Here is a 19,491-nt window from a genome sequence, read left to right on the forward strand (position 1 = left end):
TATTGCACAAAAGGGAAACCAGTCAATATTCCAAACATCCTTCCCTGCCACACAGGTTGATTGACAGATCTTCCAGTCGTTAGTCCTTCTCATGTTAAAATGGGATGTTTCTACAGCCTGGAAGAGACTGCCAGGCCATGTTGAATAGGAGGACATGGGAACACAACCCCTCCCCAGAGTGTACAGTAATGTACCTTTACTGTTTAAAGAGATTGGGAAGCATGTAGTCCCATTTTGCAGCACCTGCATACTGGAAACATGCACATTTAGAAAGAAAATCCAGCCATGCTGGTTTATTAAGAAAACCTATAATAAAATGTGTTGTACAACAAGCCAGTATAGCACGATGGATTTTTATGTTCTATAAAAAAAGAAAACGACACGGAGACAAACCTCTTGGTGTTTTTTCAATCACTGTTTATTAACTGGAGGAGTGAATGAGGTACTGGCAGGCATGCCAAAGACATTTCCACATTGAGCATTTTCTGCAAGCCACCGCACAGCTTTCTACTGTGGCACCGTTCAACCCTTTCGCTTTGATTTAAAACGGAAGTGACATCATGATGGACCTTCATGCTCAAGACCGTTACCCACCCTAACCAACTGCTGCACTTGGTAGAGGAAGCTTAACTCTACCCAAAAATGTCACTCACTCCTATTAGTATGGTTAACACTAGATGAACAGAAATGCTTACATTTGTTATATTACACACCTAGCTCTGAGTAACTGACCTGGTGAATGAAATGCATTCTGCCTACAATAACATTTATTCCCCCCCCCCAAAATTCTCTCTTTAGCCACGCTTTTGAGTGGCGTTCAGATAGAAAAATACTCTCAAGTGTCAGGGCTGTAGGATGGTTTTACAGAGACACTCCAAGACATGAATCCATTCACACGCACACGCACACACGCACCCACGCACCTGTACCACACACCTGATGATGATGATGCTGTCTATGGTCTGCAGAAGTGCTCAACACACACTACAGTTTTCGTTTTTTTCACTCAAAAGGGGGACAGGATAGATTATCAGGAGCTAAATTTGCTGGCTGAATAAATGCTAAGGCCTTTCAAGCAGTGTTCAGCAGGTCCTGTATAGCTTTCTGTTGTGCTTCATTCAGCGTTGACATGCATCCTGTCCACAGTCCTCCAGAGGCCTACAAAATCAGGGGAAGAAAATACTACTGTTGAAACTTGTGTCTTATTTTTATGGGCAAAGGAATTTTTCGAAAATGGAAAATAACCCACTCATCCTTGGATAAAACAGTACAGCCAGGACACCCCAAGCTAAGTTTAAATTTAATTTAATGTTTCACAATTGTACATTGAGTTTTGCCTTTATTATTTGTTTGTTAACCAGATATACTGTAGCTTACTTTAAATGAGAAAAAAAATGTCTATTACAAGAATATCCAAGCCAGCCTTTTAATTATTCTTACTAACCTGTACTTGACGAACAACATTTGCCAACCGTTTGCTACATCCATCTTCATGTTTAACAGATTCACTGACAACACCATCAGCGATTATTGAGAAAAGTTTGGGCAAGTTGGAATTGTCGGGTCCAAGGACGATAGGGTTGTTGCTGATTGTATAAAAAAAGGAAAAAAATAGTTTCAGTTATAGGAGGCTGTGTGGTCCAGTGGTTAAAGAAATGGGCTTGTAACCAGGAGGTCCCCGGTTCAAATCCCACCTCAGCCACTGACTCATTGTGTGACCTTGAGCAAGTCACTTAACCTCCTTGTGCTCGGGTGAGACGTAGTTGTAAGTGACTCTGTAGCTGATGCGTAGTTCACACACCCTAGTCTCTGTAAGTCGCCTTGGATAAAGGCGTCTGCTAAATAAACAAATAATAGTTTAAACTAAACACACTCCATGCTTTTCTACAACCTAACCAACAAACAAGATCAGCCTCAAATACACAACAAATTAGGAATCCCATCACATGAACTACATATGCATATTCTTGGCGTAACATTTTTCTGCATATTTTCTTCTTTACAGTATTTTTTTTTTTTTTTAGTTTGTTATGTTCCGTCACAAGCTGCTTGTAAATGTTAGTAAATACATTTCAGCTCATCCAAAAAAAAAAAAAAAAATCCCTTACTTTTCAAGAAGGTCACACAAGAAATTGAAGGTGTGAACAGCTTCCTCCTTGTCTTCGTTCAACGGCAGCCACGACAGCCAGTGAGGAAGGACCTCGTTGACGTTCACACATTCAGGCCTGTACTTCATAACCTTCCCCACTGCCGAGATGCAGTTCTCTGTTGCGTTCACATTTTCTTTGGCTTTGGAATCTGCAGCCTGGATCACTCCTACCAGCAGTGGAATGGCCTCTATATGGAAAATATATCATAATACAGAAAATGAAGATAACCATGTTTATCTTGGGATCCCTATATTTCACTGAATAAAGTGTAATGCATCTGGTTTAAATACATACTGCTGTTATATATACGCACACACTTCTTTCAAGCGTTTCAGTTGAATTTGTTTTCTGGTGCACAGATTGTGAATTTTGGTATTCCATATTTCTTTGATAATGTTCTGTAGCCAGTTCCTTTGTTGCAGTTTGTGATGAGTGCTTTTCTCAAACGTGAATTTGTCTCCTTTGTCTTGACCATTGCCAAAACATTCACAAATAATTACCTTTCTGGCTATTGACTTAATAATGCAGCTTAGTTACTATAAGTTAGTTCTATTCAATTTTAATGTACAGGTGCCAATATGTTTGTCATGAACAAATATTTGAAAGTGCTTAAGTGCTTTTTTTAAAACATTTTTAAAAGATTATTTGTTAAACTAGCAGAAATTGTGTATTTTGGTCCTTGTCATATGAATTAGTAGCTAATGTTCACTAAATGCTTGTATAAACATGTTTCCTTGAATGATCTTACATTAAGTGTAGGATGTCAATACTTTTGTCTGTGTGCATACGTATTTATGTATAGTTTTACCAAGATACTGTACCTGTACAAAAGGGTATGTAATTATCTCCTCCAAACTGTGCCATGACACCAATTCCATAGGCTGCAGCTTGTCTCACCTCTGGGCTGCTGTCACACAGTGACTGCAACACGGGTCGTATGAAGTATTCTGCATATTTAAAGGATGCTGGGCTGCAGTGCTCAACAACATCATCGAATATGCAAAGCCCCCACTGTCTGTCTGGCCAAGGCCTGTGTGGGCACTGCAATGAAACACAGCAGCTTTTAAAAACAAATCCAGAAAAGGGAGAGATCAGAACAAAGGCTTTGTAAATATGAAGTTTGAGAAGTGAAGATCCGCATCGTTGATGTTTCCAGAGGGTACACCAATGAGGCAGCAGAACCTGTTTTTGATGTGCAATTGACCCACGATCAGTCTGGATACATTCATTTCGGTCTTGTTATTGGTTAAGGCTGCAAGCCATTAACATGGTAATAGACATAATTAATCTAATTCTATTTCATGATGTTTCCACCAACCTTCAAAAGCTTAATATACTATGAAATGCAAGTATGGATTCATGTTCATTTCAAAGCCTCTCATCTTTCGTGGCCACAGGTACATTTAATGATTTGAATTCTGAAATACTTACAATAAGATTGACTATTAACTGTAACAGCTGTTCAAACCAGGGCAGCACCTTCTCTTTGTAGCTGCTGAATACAGAATGCAGAATGTCTGAGACTTTTGTCAATATGTACACATCATTATCATCCTGAAATAAGAAAGGAGAAACAGAAGATATGTCAGCTTCGAACTGAAGGGTTTTTTTGAAAGCATTTATCATGGACAGAATTAGGCAAGGCTCTCCCAGGAGTGGAGAACTGTAAAATGGAATCGAATTTAAAATGTACCTCATCCTGTAAACCTTCTTCGACTTGTTCATCATAATCTTCATCTTGCCTTTTAGCTAATGACAAATTTAAAGCATGTAATTAATTGGGATTCAAACCACAAGGATATTGTATAAATAAGACACAGTAAAGGAGATATGATTTGTTGGCAATATGTTGAATAGAACTCATAAACACCCAAGCATAATTAAAGGACCATGGAAAATTACACACCCCCAAGCCAAAACAAAGTTTGATATCCACAATACAGTGATACATTTGTGCACATACCAGTTTATGATGAGATCTAAGCCACACCCCCAGAAGTAGACAACATTGTCATAACAGTTTACCTTGTCTTAACTCTTGATTTTTAAAGTGCTCCTCCAGTTTTCCTTTCAGGATTCCACCAAGCTCTTCGAAGTGTTCATTGTTAATGCAGCCATCTCCCATTAACTCAATGCACTACAGAATTATTAAAAAGTTTGTTTATTATCACAAGCTTGATTGCCACCTTTAAGAATTCATTAAACTGTGTTCAATGACTAACGGTCTTTGCTGTGGCTGCAAAAGGTCAACCCGCCCCCTTCATCCGACATGTATAAATGAAAGCACGATTATTTTTTATATAACCAAAACTCTGACTTGGCAGTGTTTCATTTTAAGGGTCTCTTCAAAACGTAGCCCCTTAAGCACTTTTCAATTCTAGATGGTGAACACAATGGCTGCCTTTTCTCCAAACCTTTATTTTAGGCTTAATGATTTTAAACTAACTAATGATTTTAAAAGTGGATAAACTTCACCTTTGCAAAAGAGTGCATGATTTCAGACAGGACGTCTGAATCTGGTTCGGTTCCAATTGCCTTGATGAGGGCGTCGCACATGAAGTGCCACATTTGAGTCAGGTACTCTGGACCCCGCACTCTCGCACAGTCTAACAGCAGGGGCATGGACTCTGCTGCTGCTACACGGACACGTTTAAGGGTGAAGGAAAACTACAACAGACAACCAAAGCTAAAGCATCCCCTGGGGAATAATGTTCATGGCACATTACACTGAATGGCTTGCAAACATTAACTAAACATGACTTGCCCAGATAATAAAACAAAAGTGGCAGGGAAACAGTACATTTCCATTGGATGTTTCCACTGTGGAACTTGATTTTGTAAAATTAGGGCCTACTTCCTGGGCAAGGCTGGCAACCTAAAACAACATTAAACTAGAATTGCTGTTTTGAGGCAACATACCAGATATCCACTGCTAAACAGGCATGTTCTTATGCATACAATAAATGCCACTCTCCTGCAGTGTCAGACAAAAATAACTATTTAAAAGCTGAACATTTGTTTTTTCTATTGGGCTGCACTGTAAAGGATATCATCATGGAAATAAAACTTTAGCAAAGGGACCATCAGTTTCACAACTTGCTCTGTGTATTCCACAAATCCTTCCTTCAGTTCTTTGGCATAACATACCTAGGAAGAAGGAGGGAAAAATAAATCCATAAGTTAGCATTGAGGCACGCAGTAGTGATTAAACAAACAGACCCTGGTCCAAATCCCAACTTCCTCACTCACTGTTTAACACTGGGTTAGGTCTCACTGCATTCTAATAAAGAAGGTACAAGTTGTGAAAGTAGCGTCTTGATATGGAAATGTATCCACCAGGAAGAAAGCAAATCACAGCCAGTCCTCTTCAAAGGTCAACTAGAGATGTGACTTGATTGTCACATCCCTAGTTGACCTATGAAGAGGACTGGCTGTGATTGGCTGTGGACCCAGAGGTGAACGCTTTCACATCATACTTCTGCCAGATATCTACTGCTACGATCTGCGGCAGCTGCAAGCGCACTCCAGCGATCTGCGGCAGCTGCAAGCGCACTCCAGCGATCTGCGGCAGCTGCAAGCGCACTGCGAAGTCTCTCACCAGCATTTGGCATGCAGTTGCTTTCTCCTCCAGCCCTGCGGTCTTGATTCCAAAGCTTTGCTGGTCTCCCAAGTTCACAAACTCCCATCCATCGTCCTCACTCATGTTCTCCATGTCTTGGGCTGGGAGGAAGCGAGAGGCACAGGAAGAAATTAAGTGGGTTTTAAAACACACAAAAAGTCAATTATTTACCCTCTGTCTTACACATGTTAAAGTATCAAAAAGACGCATCCAAATCTGTACTTTTATAGCTTTTTTTTTTTGTTTTGTTTTTTAGTACTGCTGTCTCTCTTATGAATGAGTGTTTACGGTTATGGAAGAACCTTGATATTACAATTAATACTCACTGTCTAAAAGGGCCACCTCTGGTTTAATGGAAGCGGTTTTCATCAGCGGCCCCATCACAACAGGGAGGTACTGCTGGAATTCTTTGCCAAGGATCTTGCACATTCTGGCCCAGGCTGAAATCATGTAAGATATCTAAGAAAAGACAAAGATCCACAAGGTTAACTCCACCTGAGTTTGAATTAAGTTCCTCCTTTTAAGTTTGCATCTTTCCAATGGTGGAATCTAGTTCTGTCAGTTCTAGTTGTTTTTTGTTTTTTTTTTGCTTAGCATTTTAAGCTAATCAATCCATTGTGACTTTGCAATTGTTTGTATACTGCACACCACGGGTCAAAATCTTAACAGCAGTAAACTAAATTACCCTGGAGAAAGTTTTAAACCTGCAAGAATAAAAAATCATTCAAGTGTAAAAGAAGAAAAAAAAGTCAGAGGAAATTAAAGGATGCAGATCTGTTCCCAGTACTTCATGCTTTGATTATTAACGTTACCAGGACTACAGCCGTATGTCAGCCAATGCTGTGGTCACTCTGCCATGCTAAAAGTTTCACAAGGGCAAAAAAAACAGCCTGATAAACTGGCAGATTTTGCTATGCTTTACAAAAGCTTTTTTGGATGGAAGATAAGAAATACAGCTTTGTAGTGAGCACAAGAGAGTTTGTGATACAGAGTGCAGTTGCTTTTTAAAAGGCAAGTACACACCATTATATAAACAAAAATAACCTACTTTCTTCAACTACCACACTTGCTTAACCGTGACAATGAAATCTATTGGATTGGATTTATCCCATTAAAACAGAGGCTTTTAAAATAACCCCACTGCTATGCAGCCCCACCTGTGGGTCATCATCCTCCAGGTCATTGAAATCAGTCTGTGTCTTCAACAGGAGCTGCATCACCTCGGAGGCGTCTGGCATGAACTGCAATTATAAAACAGGGGGGGGGGGAAGTGATTGAAGCTGTCTGCTTCACACAGATGTGCTGCATGGCGTTTTGGACTGAAGATTTACCTCGGTTTTCCCAGTTTACCTTATCTTTCCCGACAGCGAGGCCTATGAGGCTGATGCACTCGATGGTTTTTCCACGGAGAAGCCGAAGCTCCTTCTGCACAGCGTTCTCCACAATGTGCTTCAGGGACGGCATGAAGAGGTCATAGTAGGGGACAAACATCTCCTCCGCGGTGTCTGCCACCGAGGCGATGGAAGTCACCACCTGCTCCAGCACCAGCTTGGTACCCTTCTGGATCAGCTTGAAGACCAGAGAAAAGAGGCAATGCAAAAACAGCATAGTTAGAGCGAGTCCTAATTCAAATAGGAGGTGGTAGTACTGTTCCCTTTGTTCCAGAACTCAACCCATACACCAGCATACTTCAATGGAGCACTGTATTCATGCACTTCTTTCCAACATGAACTTGTGTCCTGGATAAATTTCATAAGCCTAATAACCCTTGGTTTACAAAAAAAGTTAAAGTAGTACCATTTCTAAGCCTTTCAAGGTCATCTTACCTCCTGCAGTTTCGCCACCATGATGACATGCAGGTTTTTAACGAGGCTGTCCAGGTATGGAATGAGCAGAGATTTGGGACAGTCTTCAGTGAAGTTTATAAGAGCAGCTGCTGCGTGTGCCTGAACCCGGGGATTGGCCTGGTCTTCCATGGTCTGCAGCAGGGAAGAGATCACCTGCGGACGCACACAAACCAGGGGCATCATTCAAAGGATCCTTCATCACGGGTCTGACTAGCAGCAGTCATCCCCCTCCATACCCACCCTATCGTGGAATTTCTTTTGGAAGGTGGGGGCAAAGTCTGTGGCCATTTGCCCAACTGCATTGCAAGCTGCATATCTCACTCTTGGATGCTGAAATAAATAAGAAATACATTTCATTTTTCAATTTTTTTTAAAAAGCAACTTGTTCACTTTACATTAGACAAGTCATTCTTTCAATTATGTAATTAATTTTGGGGCTCACTGAAAACTTACAGGATCTTGGCAGAACAGCAATACAAAGTTGACTATTTCCACGAGGATGGCCTCCATCTGCTGGTGGCAGCCTTCACCGATGGCCGAGAGCGCCATTAGTCCAGCATGCCTGTACTTCCAATCAGCTGCAAGAAGGAACAAAGGCCATTTCACGCTATGAACAAAAGTACTGTTTAGAAGGAGCGTTCTCTTCATTGTCCACTGCCTAAAAAATTCTAATAACTTGAGTACTTGACAGTTATAACAATACTCCTTTAGAAACGAATGGCTGTTAAAAAAGCACAAATCAAATGCAGACCAGATGCCAATTGAGATTCAACTTCCCAATGGGATTGAAGAACTACAGTTCTTGCATGTAAACGGATAACCAATTAGAAGCTAGAAAATCTCGATATGTAATTATCTAAACTCTAAGATTCTTGCAAGAGGGGTGCTGTATTTATTATATTTTACAATTTATTAGGAGTAGCCAGGGCAGACAATTAAAATATGTATTACAATTTAGCTAAAACACCAGGATTAACACAATTGCCAGTCTTCAAAACAGTGCCTTTTTATTCTTTAGTACAAGAGAGGACCTTTTTATTCAGACAAAAACTACAGCAATGCACTTACGATTCTGCAGCATCTGCATGATGTGTGCTTTGATCATAGGAAGTACAATCTTCCCCCCCAGACCACAGGCTACTCTGTCCAGTGCACTCTCCCCAGCCACTGCATTGCTGTGGGGGAGTCAGGAGGAGTTTTAACAGACAAGACAAGGAGAAAAAAAAAAAAAACAACCAACCAACAGAGACTAATTTACTGTGAGAAAATTCAACCACACTATTTGAAACAAAAACCTGATTTGCACACAGATAGGAGCATCAACGTCAACATTTTCATTATTATTATTATTATAAAAGCTTTGCACAAAGCCTAAATAATCATTTATATTCAAACATGCATCCCACTCCACTGGACATATATGCTTCTTCTCAGACATGATATGTCGCTAAGGATTCACACACCTGTCAAAATCATCATCTTCAAGTTCATCAGCCATGGCCCACTCTTCATCTTCCTCCAAATCCACCATCATTGCCAACATCTGAGGAACTAAAGAGAAAAGACAATAATGTAAAACCATCCCATTTTTCAGTACTGATACTGTAGACCTGATAACCATCAACTAGAACGGTGGAATGAAGTAAAGGGAATGGCATCGCTGATGCAACAGTTTGTGAACAAAGAGGAGCCGGTATGTAAAAAAATCTCTGTATCAGGGATACGGCCAGTGGTTAAAACTGCCAGTGAAAAAGGGTTTACGTTTTATTGAACCAATATAGGTCAACCAAGGAGAAAGAAGCATTGGTACCACATTTATTATTATATCTATTAAGCATCATATGTACATTCTTTTACATGATGTATTGTAATGCAAGAGGTAGGGGTGACGAGACACATGGCCAAATAAACTACAAGGCAAAAAGGTGCGTGTCGTCCACATCAGATTCTTAAACAATGAATAAATGTCATCTATAGTTGGTATATTTAACTTTCTACCAATGCAAGTCCATCATAAAACACATAGCATCGTAACCTACTATATACCAGAATACAAATTTGTACTGCTACACCTTTTTCAGTGCAACAATTTTTCTGGCAGAATTTCAGTCAATGTGTGTTATCAGGACTAAGCAGCTGGGGTTTGTAACAAGCCCTTACAGAAGTTTTATACTTACTACTCTGTTCCACAAGGTTCGTGTGTTTTCTCAGCATGGCAGAGCCAGTCTCAGAGAGAGTGACAATGACCTCCAGGGCCAGCTGGCGCTGCATGTTACTCAAACTGGTGTCTGCACACAGCTGGAAACATACAAATACATAGAATAAAGTGAATGCAGCAGGGCACGGCACCAGCAATTATCTGCAGATTAATCCAAGACCGCTCACCTTGAGACTGAGCTGTAAAGTGGCCTCCAGGTTGGGCCGCAGATACTTAGGGGCGGTGTCAGCAATCTCCACCAACGACTTCAGCACAGAGTCATCGTTTTGGTAACAGGATTCATTTACGGCCTTTGGGGTAAAAGAAACATGTACTTAAGTATTGACACATTTCTGCAAAAAACAGGAGGACCAGGCTTTCAGCAGTAAAGTAAAATGGAACATTATTTCAAGTATAAATGCCAGGTGCTTTTCTAGCAACGCCAGTAATTAATAATATATTCTTGAGAGGAACACAAATATAGTACTTTGCAGTTGAGATGATACATTAAATTAGTGCAGGGACACTAATGTAATTTTCAAATTAGATCTGTTCAAGATTCAAACAAGCATTGAATATTTGTTTATTTGCAAAACATTATCAACATCCCAGAAATAAGTTGTGAAGGCCTTACTTTACCATAGTGAATCAATTACAAATCAAAGGATGCCATGCATTTTTTTTTTTTTTATAAAAAAAAAAAGAAACAATCAGGGTATCTGATTTTTCTACCAATAAAACAGACAAAACACCCCCTGGAGACTAATACTGTGTTAACTCCCCACTCCCCACGTTCACTTAGTTTGCAAAGAGATCTGTGCAGTTATTTCATTTGACCACTTATTAGGATGCCTCAACACAACAAAACTCTAGAAGAAAACTGGTCAATTCATTTTTGGACAAGTTACATTTATAAAAGGATGGCTTAAAATGTGTCAATTACATCCGTACTAACAAAGAATACAAATCCTGTCTGGAGGTGCCCTTGACATGCTTGCGATCTATCAATTTCCCAAGACGGTGTGTGGCAATGCTGTGGCACCGGGAGACACTGTCAATCAGATTAGAGAAGAAAGCACATGTCCCACTTGCTTTGGCTTTTTCGTACTGCGCATTACTCAGGGGTATCTGCTTTGTTCTTACCTGCAGGACACCGGGCAGCAAGTCAGCAAAGTGCTTTAAGAGGGGTGTGTTGCTTTCATTGGATAGAACAAAGGAAGCTGCTGCCCTTGCAGCCAGAGTCCGGATCTAATAAAGACAGTGAAACTGAATTAACAACATGACCAGCACAGCAGCAAGGTAAACTTATTTGAAAACGGCCGTAGACAATACAAATGAACAGGGAACCTGTCGCTATTAGTGGTTATGTCTTCTACAAACACTTCCCTCCTAGCATTCAAGTGGAAGCGTTGCTGATGAGCCTTCATTTGAGAGTGCCAGATAAACAGCCCACTCAAATTCAAGTGCATTCCTGGGTTTAAAAAGATATATTTTGAGGGAGAAGAAAAAAATAATATATATTTGACTTGAACGGCTCATCTGGAGGGACTGAATTGGTTTAAAAAGGACAGATTTGTTGCCCATTTATTTTTTCATTAAAGAGAAATGCACAATTAATGCCATATAAGGATTTTTGTGTATTTAAAAAAAAAAGTTAACTCCATTATTTGGAACACCTCTCACCATTAATCAAAGTACCAATTACTTTTTCATGGAGCATGCAAAACTAGGAACTATTACATTTACAGAATTCACTTTCTAGGGTCTATGGTTTAAAATACAACACAGGCAATGCCTAGAACTGTTCCACGTCCCACAGAACTTGTATGCAAGGCAAGGGATATATTCTCTCACTCACTCACACACACACACAAAACTCGATCCTCACCGGTGGGTGTTCTTGATCCTGCATGCACTGAACAAGCATACGTTTAATAACCTCCAAGTAATGCTGCTGCTGATTTCCAAAAATTCCAGGGAAATTCCTAAATGGGAGAAAAAAAATAAAAATACATACATACATACATACATACAGTAATCCGCTGCGTATCAGACTGTGGGACCAGAGTAAGGACAGATATGTAAAAAGTTGGATGAATGAATCCTGTTTTAAATCCCACTATACACAGCTGTAACAATTACTATATTCACACAATTATTGTTTTGAGGTTCAGCTTATTAGGGAGTTCCCCTAAATCCCTTGTTTGGAAAGATGCAGGGTATTAATGCTTGTGACAGGGTAGCTGTGTGCCGTATAGATGCGTGCATTCGCTGCTAAGCGACAGGCAGGAGATCGAGACGGAGGTGGCGAACAGGATTTATTTACATATCAACATTCTGAACAGCTCACGTGACGCTACCAGCAGGGCATACAACATAGTGTATGAAAACTTTGGTTGGATTTACAATATGTGATCTAATCTTTTCTGTTCAATAATAAACTTAATGTTGCTTAAGAGGTTGATCATGGTGGATAAATGGCTAGGGCGGACATGTGATTGGCGGATACGTGACAGATTACTATATATTAATCCAAATTTTATAAAAAAAACAAAAAAAAACAAACAGAGCACCTACTGAATCTGAGAGGTACAAGATTTATTGTAAATGCCAATTAGATTGTTTACCCAATTGATGGCTACAGATCTTTTGAATTCAAAACTACATTCAAACCTACTGATCTATTGCTAATGTTGTAGGCTTGGGGGTTACTGTGAAGCATGCATGCCTAAATTCTGTTTAAAAAGCACTAGGTGTCAATACAGAACCTAAACAAGATTCTGATCCAGCTGCCATGGATTCTCACAGTACAGAGAGTGAAGGACTCCATTAGAAAACTTGAACAATGGACCTCAAGCAAAGGTAAACCTGCAGCCATCCTGTGTAGAACGTAGCCTGCGTTATTATCACACTACCATTACATGCCACATCACAGCTCCTAGTTCACTTATTTGTTAAACATTTGGAGCAGTTGTGCTGTATATTTTATTGATAATCTCTATGAGAAGTACGACTTTTGTAGTGTGTCAAAATGTATATGCATTATTGGGTAACAAAACTACTTTCTTGAGGGACTGGAAACCAACATCTCTGTTTCAGTTTAATAAGGGTAGGGGAGGAATAACTGAAAATAAACAGATAGAAAAGTAAATACAAAATCTTTATTAAATACAACTATGCAAGTCAAAGAAAGACTTACCAGAAAATATGCAAGGCAGACTCCCGTAATCCCACGTCCTGAGAGCTGACTGAATCAAACAGGAATTTCAAAACTTCTGGCCACTGGTTGTTTCCATCGTCATCTTTTTAGAAAACACAAAACAAACAAAAAAAAAACTTTAAATACGTACCATAACTGCATGTCACATGTAAACACAGGTACTTTAAAAACATACCATAACTGCATGTCACATGTAAATACAGGTTTCCATCTGTCGTGTGCCCAAGATTCCAACTGTGTTTGGAGATGTGAAATAAACTGTGAAACTGCAAATTCCTTACTATGGGCCAAGAAACGCGATCTGTTAGTGTGACAGCAATACAAAACTCTACAGGGGTAACTGTTACCTCCAAGGCAGAAGACATGAGGCTCAAATCCAGCTACAACCTTGCCAAATCAGATACAAATCTTACTGTACATGACAAAAAAAACAAAAAAAAAAACACAAAAGGGTGTTAGGAAGGAGGAGGAAAAGTATTTGCTGCCTGAGGATTCCTGCAGTTTTGAATTTCTGCTTAGTCATGGACTCACTGGGACAGACTGGTATAAATGTGCAGGAACACAGAGCTCTGAGGAGTATCTGTAGACTCCCTTGTGTGTGTTTCAGACCTACTGTTTAACAAGGCGGATGTTTTTATCAATTGCTTTATCCTATACACATAAGGGGTCAATGCAATTGACTTAAATAGTTGCAAATCTAAATGCTGTCATTTCAATCATTAAATAGAAATACAATTTCTTCCTATTTTTATACAGAAAGAAACTGGATGTTTGAAGAACTGCCACCATTTGGACAAATACAAAACAAAAAAAAAAAATGAAGCACTAGATAGAATCCCGTACTGTTTACATACCGATCAGGTTCCGTGCCAGTTCAGCAGCGATGTCACAGACCTTCTTCCTAATTCCCGGCGATGCCTCCGTCTGGATACCCATTAAGAGTTCAGTCTTGATGGCGTTTTGCATGTCCTCCGGAAGTGTGGGGTAAACCTCGTCAAAGGCAGAAGACAGCAGTCGCCGTAGCAGGACTGCGGCCATCTGCCTGGCCTGAGTGGAAGCACAAAGGCAACTTAAACAGGACAGAACACCGACTGCTGACTGGCATTACTATAGTCCCCTTTATAGAGCACTGCAACAGGGGGGTGTCCTAGCAATGCCAAACAAATGACACGTACAACACAGATGCCAATATGCACTGCAAGTGGGCCACTAGGTAAGGTTTAACAGCCTTGGGCAGTTTGATCTAGTAAGATCTAGTAAGATGCTGTGCCTTATTTACATTATGCTGCAGATTTGCAGTTTCAGTAACACGCACAGAAATAAATAAAAAAATCTCTAGAGCAAAGCGTCATCACCTGCTGCAGGTGTCTTTAGAATCATGCCCAAGTGGTGTATGTGTTCTGGGGCTGACACTAAACAATCTGTCGTGTTCAGACTCAGTACATTACTTTCATAAGAAAATAAGCTATTCTAGAAGCACCAACTTTAGTTAGGTCATCGGGTATTCCAAGATGCTCTCGTTTCTGCGATCTAAAAATAGCCACGCTATTCTTGCAGTTCAGAGTAGAGACTTGGCAGCACTCAACATTACTGTAATTTTCAAAAGATATTAAACACCTGCATTGTTTCTCTGGTTTGTGATAGTATAATATACAAGAGGTGCATTTACATGGAGATCAAACAACAGTGTACATACAGATGTCATGTTGAGAACTCAATGACGGAAGACACATGTCAGAGCGATACATCAGGGAAAACAATTAAATGTGTAATAAATAGCAAAGCCATGTGTTTGTCAGCTCTCCTCCCAAAGACAGGTTGTCACAAGCCAACATGCAAAAGATGCACAACGTCCCTCTCAAGCTTCACTCACGGCTTCAGAAACGCTGAAGTGACAAGCTGCACTTATGTTGCAATAGGTTTGTTTGTGTATCAATAAAATACAGACCATGGGAATGAGGACTCGTGGCTTTCAGAAAGAGGAACCTATACCAAGGTGCCAGTGGTGATAAAGTGCACATCACAACACACAGCACATGCTGACTGGTATGAACCTTTGGCTCTAAACACCACAAGCTGTGTGTTCCCTTTGTTAGGTGCACCGTGGATTCATGCCTATTCAATACAATTGGACACCCTTAATATCAAACAGGAGGTTTCATTGGCTGGACACAATGTTGCGATTCAGTCGAACATTGCTTCTCAAGTTTTGGGGCAATTAGTCTTTAGAGCGATCAGGCATTTTGATGAAAAAATGGTTGTGGACAATCTGCTGCTTTTTTTTTTTTTTTTTTTTTTTTAACCGAGAAGACAAACTCCATCTAGAAACTATCTCGCTGCATCATTTTAATATAGGCTGCAGTTGCAAATGTGTTTTGGAAGTGTCACTTCATGTTACAGGACTTCTGTATTGTACAACTACAATAGCTTACAAAGTGTCCCAGAACATCTGAATCACAGCTTGAGAAGCCGACACAACCAATTCACCTTTGGCCTTGACCGAATGTACTTGAAGAATCATTTTTCAGGTCATTTGCCATGAACTGGTGAATTTACAGTTGTATAATACATAGATCTGTGCTGCTGTGGTCGCTTGCAACAACCCCCAAAGTATAGATAAAGCTGGCAAACAACTTTCCAGCCTTCTCAGAATAAGCACTTACGGGGATGAAAAATGCTGAGCTTTGTTTAAAAGCCTTGCTTATAAAGGGCTGACACTACAAAAGAAGTTCTGAAGCACTAAGATGCCAGCAAGACAATTCAAGGATGAAGTGTCGTTACTGCAGTGACAAAAGAGCTAAAACCAACCCCTCCCCCCTCCTCCTCCTCTTTCCACACAATGGACTCTTCTCAACTCATACCTCCTCAGCCAGCCCCACCCCCCCTTCTCTTTCCACACAATAGACTCTTCTCAACTCATACCTCCTCAGCAACAGTTGCATCCCTGACTGCTTGAAGCAGGAACGTGATCTTGGATGGTCCGGGGATGTTCTCATAGGTTTCCTGAAAAGTTTAAGAAATGAAAAATGAAAATGATGCCTTTTATAGTCTAATAAATGAACAGCAGATGATAACTTTAATGTATTTACAGAGTTCAGTCCCTGTGCTTTCTCAGATAGCTAAATTCCACTTGAATTACACAGCCATGACCAACAGACAGACAATCACTCATACAGACCCATTCCCCAGCTGCAGAGAAAACACATGCGTTATTATTATTAGATAGGAAAAAGAGGCGGCAAGTAACTTAGATTCTTTAGAGATTTGTCATGCAGAGCACAGAAACCAGCTAAAATATAAAAGAATGAGGCCTGATTCAAGTTAACAAGCACAACAAACCGGAAGATGGAATCTACTCTGTGCCCACAGAAAGGGTGGCGCTCTGGTCCATGGGGTAGAGATTCACCCATAAGCTTCCAAAGTAAGTCTGTGGCTGAACTGGGCTTTTAGGTCTACTGTATTAGCCATCCATACAAACCCTTGCTTCCAACAACAGCCCAAACATTTTCAAAAATCTATGCCGTAAGGATGAATTTTTGCAATTTGTCTGTATATTTCTGCACTGCAGGTGACGTTATACAATAATGAACAACACTATTCCAACTTTAAAAGTGTACTGCTGTCCTCTAGTGTTTTTCTTGTGACTTGATGCTAACCACACCCCACATTACAGACAGACTCTGTTAGTTGGGACTATCCTGGCTGTACACCATCACTGATCTCAGTCCAAACCAAAACTCAAAGTCTCTCTCACTGTTTACTGTTCTACCTACATGTACACGATAAAGCTTGTTTTCAGATACTGTATGACAGTATACAATCCTAAGCATAAACCCCATTTTTTTTATTTACAGTTATAATATTTGATGTGAACAAGATTTTACCATAAAAGAAAAGAAAGTGTGAATGTGCAATGCTTTATTTGTGACCTAAGCTAAAGTGAAGCTTCTATACAGAGTGGTACTGAATCCTAACAGCCCATGCTTGATTTCTGAAGTCTCCATGTAGAAGGTTATTGGGAAATAAGCATATTGTTCCTAATACAACTTCAACACCTTAAAACACTCAACACAAGACATACATTACCAAGTAATAAAACGTAAATATTACAACAAAGGCGGGCAACGTGGCTAATCAGTTTGTATTGTCCACGTTATTCCACATTAAAGGGATCCGACTACTGTCTACGATAAAGTTCCCGACAGAGGTGCAAAACTCACCCCCTGTCTGCTAAAAGGATTTCGCCAGGCATTAGCACATCAGTATCCCATTGTCTTTAATAAAGAACGCGCTGACCGTTGAAGGGATGTCTGTGATAAGATTCAATGCAGGCATCCAATCAGAAATCCAGCTGGGTCAGACCCGGAATCTACCCATTCACTAGGGATTCCCAACTAGGCTTTACTTACAACACATACACTTCAGCACATCGGGAACAAAAGAGTGGGCTTCACCCTCACACAGAGGTGTGCGGAGAGGCTGCAGTGAAAAGTGTGTTCCCCATGCTGAAGTTCATTTTATAAAGCACCTTCCCCGAATATAAAATCTTGGTATTTATTTGCATTCCAATAAAATGTTTGGTTTTTATGTGGTTAAATTGTTTTTTTATTTTTATTTAAGATAAGTTATTACCAATGGTGTCAATGACAACATCTACGTATGATATATAGATACATTTATTATTATTATTATTATTATTTATTTCTTAGCAGACGCCCTTATCCAGGGCGACTTACAATTGTTACAAGATATCACATTATACATTATTTCACATTATACAGATATCACATTATTTTTACATACAATTACCCATTTATACAGTTGGGTTTTTACTGGAGCAATCTAGGTGAAGTACCTTGCTCAAGGGTACAACAGCAGTGTCCCCCACTGGGGATTGAACCCACAACCCTCCGGTCAAGAGTCCAGAGCCCTAACCACTACTCCACACTGCTGCCCAAAATTGCACAAAATAAACCAATGGTGAATATAACAAGTACTGCATTTTACTGCAATAATTGACATTCATTGTCGCTAGTTTTAATTTTCATACTTTCTATAACGATTCTTGGCACTTCACTCTCACAACTTGTTGCACTGTTTTGATCTCTCTCGCCTAAGGGAACACATCAGGTGGCTGTCCTGTCAAACCCGCCTGTCTACATTTCCACCCTAGCCCTCGTTTGAATACGGACTGTGCTCAGAATGTGTTAACTATACAAACCACATAGCAAAGAAAAGTACACTAAAACAGCAAATAAACAAATATTAATCCTCCATCCATCACACTTTAAAGTGCGATTACAATTTGAATTATAATTATACGTACACATTTAAGTCATTTCTCAATAACTGTTGCTGTACAAATACACGTCTATCTCCAACAGCAAACCACCATAAAAAAAAGTCAAATTTAATATCAGTCCTTTTTAAAAGACTAGAAACAATCAGATGACTCTTAGCCCTGTATCTGTAACGGAGTATACAGTAAACTACGCAATTTAAAATCATAATCGAAATGCAGGGGCTCTGCTGCTTCCTCTCTGCACAGCGCTAGCCTCGTCTCAATCACGCACACGTGGGCTGGGCCGCTTGTGTAAACCACCTCTTATCTCGCTTTTCTACCTCTTTTACTTATTTACCTCTTCGTGAACATGTCTATTAAAGGATTCTGTACCTCAGACTGTTTCCTGGTGGTGTTGTCAGGGCTCATAAGGTTACCCAGCAAGAGGTAGAACTGCTGTTGCTCCGCCATTGCAATCAGATCCGAAAAAGAGACCGAAAGCGGAGGAAGAGGAAAGGAAAACCGGCGGGCGCAGCGACCTCTCACACCGGACACACCGACGGGGACCCGCTGATTGGACGGCACTCTGCCGCTGCAGCCTTCTGATTGGGTGCGTTTTCAGAAGGTTGTACCAGAGTCGAGCGCTTCTCTAACAGGGGCCTGTCGCTCTGATTGGGCAAGGTTGTTCTTAGATTTTTCTGCGATTGGGCAATGTAGAGAAGCTCCCCAGAGATGATTGGTTCATTCCTCACAGCCTCGCGCGTAAAGTGGTGTGGGAAGCTGGGTTAGACGATGATGTAATGCCAAAATACTGCAAGTGAAAGCGCGGGAGATTAGCACACTTTAAAAGGAAATCTCTGAGTCAGTGGTAGCTTTACTTCATCAGCACAAACACGTTTATTGCCAGAAGTGGAGAGAAGAGATTGGGTTGGCTAATAATAGTGCATTTGATATCGGTATAAAACAGTGCTTTAATTTGACACATCGTTACATTTAATTTCTATTTAAATACAGTAATGTGTTTGTGATATCATTTATTACAACATAGTTAATGATGTAACGATCCACTACTTTCTTTTTAAACCTTCGGGCGTCAATGGTATTATTCTTCTGTATTGTAGATTATCTATCTATCTATCTATCTATCTATCTATCTATCTATCTATCTATCTATCTA

At 40.1% G+C, this 19,491-nt stretch overlaps 1 protein-coding gene across 1 annotated transcript; it reads right to left on the reverse strand.

Moving 5' to 3' along the window:
• Positions 1-396: 396 nt before the first annotated feature.
• Positions 397-18,874, reverse strand: LOC117407521 (importin-5-like). Its single transcript, XM_034012646.3, has 26 exons — positions 18,708-18,874; positions 15,956-16,036; positions 13,888-14,080; positions 13,013-13,115; positions 11,702-11,798; positions 10,957-11,061; positions 10,002-10,124; positions 9,794-9,914; positions 9,080-9,167; positions 8,685-8,791; positions 8,070-8,194; positions 7,857-7,946; positions 7,596-7,769; positions 7,120-7,338; positions 6,927-7,010; positions 6,096-6,228; positions 5,749-5,870; positions 5,201-5,297; positions 4,626-4,798; positions 4,176-4,287; positions 3,844-3,899; positions 3,582-3,704; positions 2,972-3,191; positions 2,109-2,337; positions 1,445-1,586; positions 397-1,158 (listed from the first exon to the last, which is right to left on the reverse strand). The coding sequence occupies exons 1-26, from the start codon at positions 18,783-18,785 to the stop codon at positions 1,072-1,074; spliced, it is 3,282 nt and encodes a 1,093-aa protein (XP_033868537.1). The 5' UTR covers positions 18,786-18,874; the 3' UTR covers positions 397-1,071.
• Positions 18,875-19,491: the final 617 nt, after the last annotated feature.

The sequence above is a fragment of the Acipenser ruthenus genome, chromosome 8, assembly GCF_902713425.1.
Source record: "Acipenser ruthenus chromosome 8, fAciRut3.2 maternal haplotype, whole genome shotgun sequence".
NCBI classification, from domain to species: domain Eukaryota; kingdom Metazoa; phylum Chordata; class Actinopteri; order Acipenseriformes; family Acipenseridae; genus Acipenser; species Acipenser ruthenus.

What these genes read in the sequence shown, in the direction of transcription:
- LOC117407521 (XM_034012646.3), bottom strand. Translation starts at nt 18,785, where the DNA reads ATGGCGGAGCAACAGCAGTTCTACCTCTTGCTGGGTAACCTTATGAGC. An exon ending in TCATGCACTCTTTTGCAAAG is followed by an intron (nt 4,288 to 4,625) that starts GTGAAGTTTATC and finishes ATAATTCTGTAG; the next exon opens with TGCATTGAGTTAATGGGAGA. An exon ending in TTACATACCCTTTTGTACAG is followed by an intron (nt 2,338 to 2,971) that starts GTACAGTATCTT and finishes TTTTCCATATAG; the next exon opens with AGGCCATTCCACTGCTGGTA.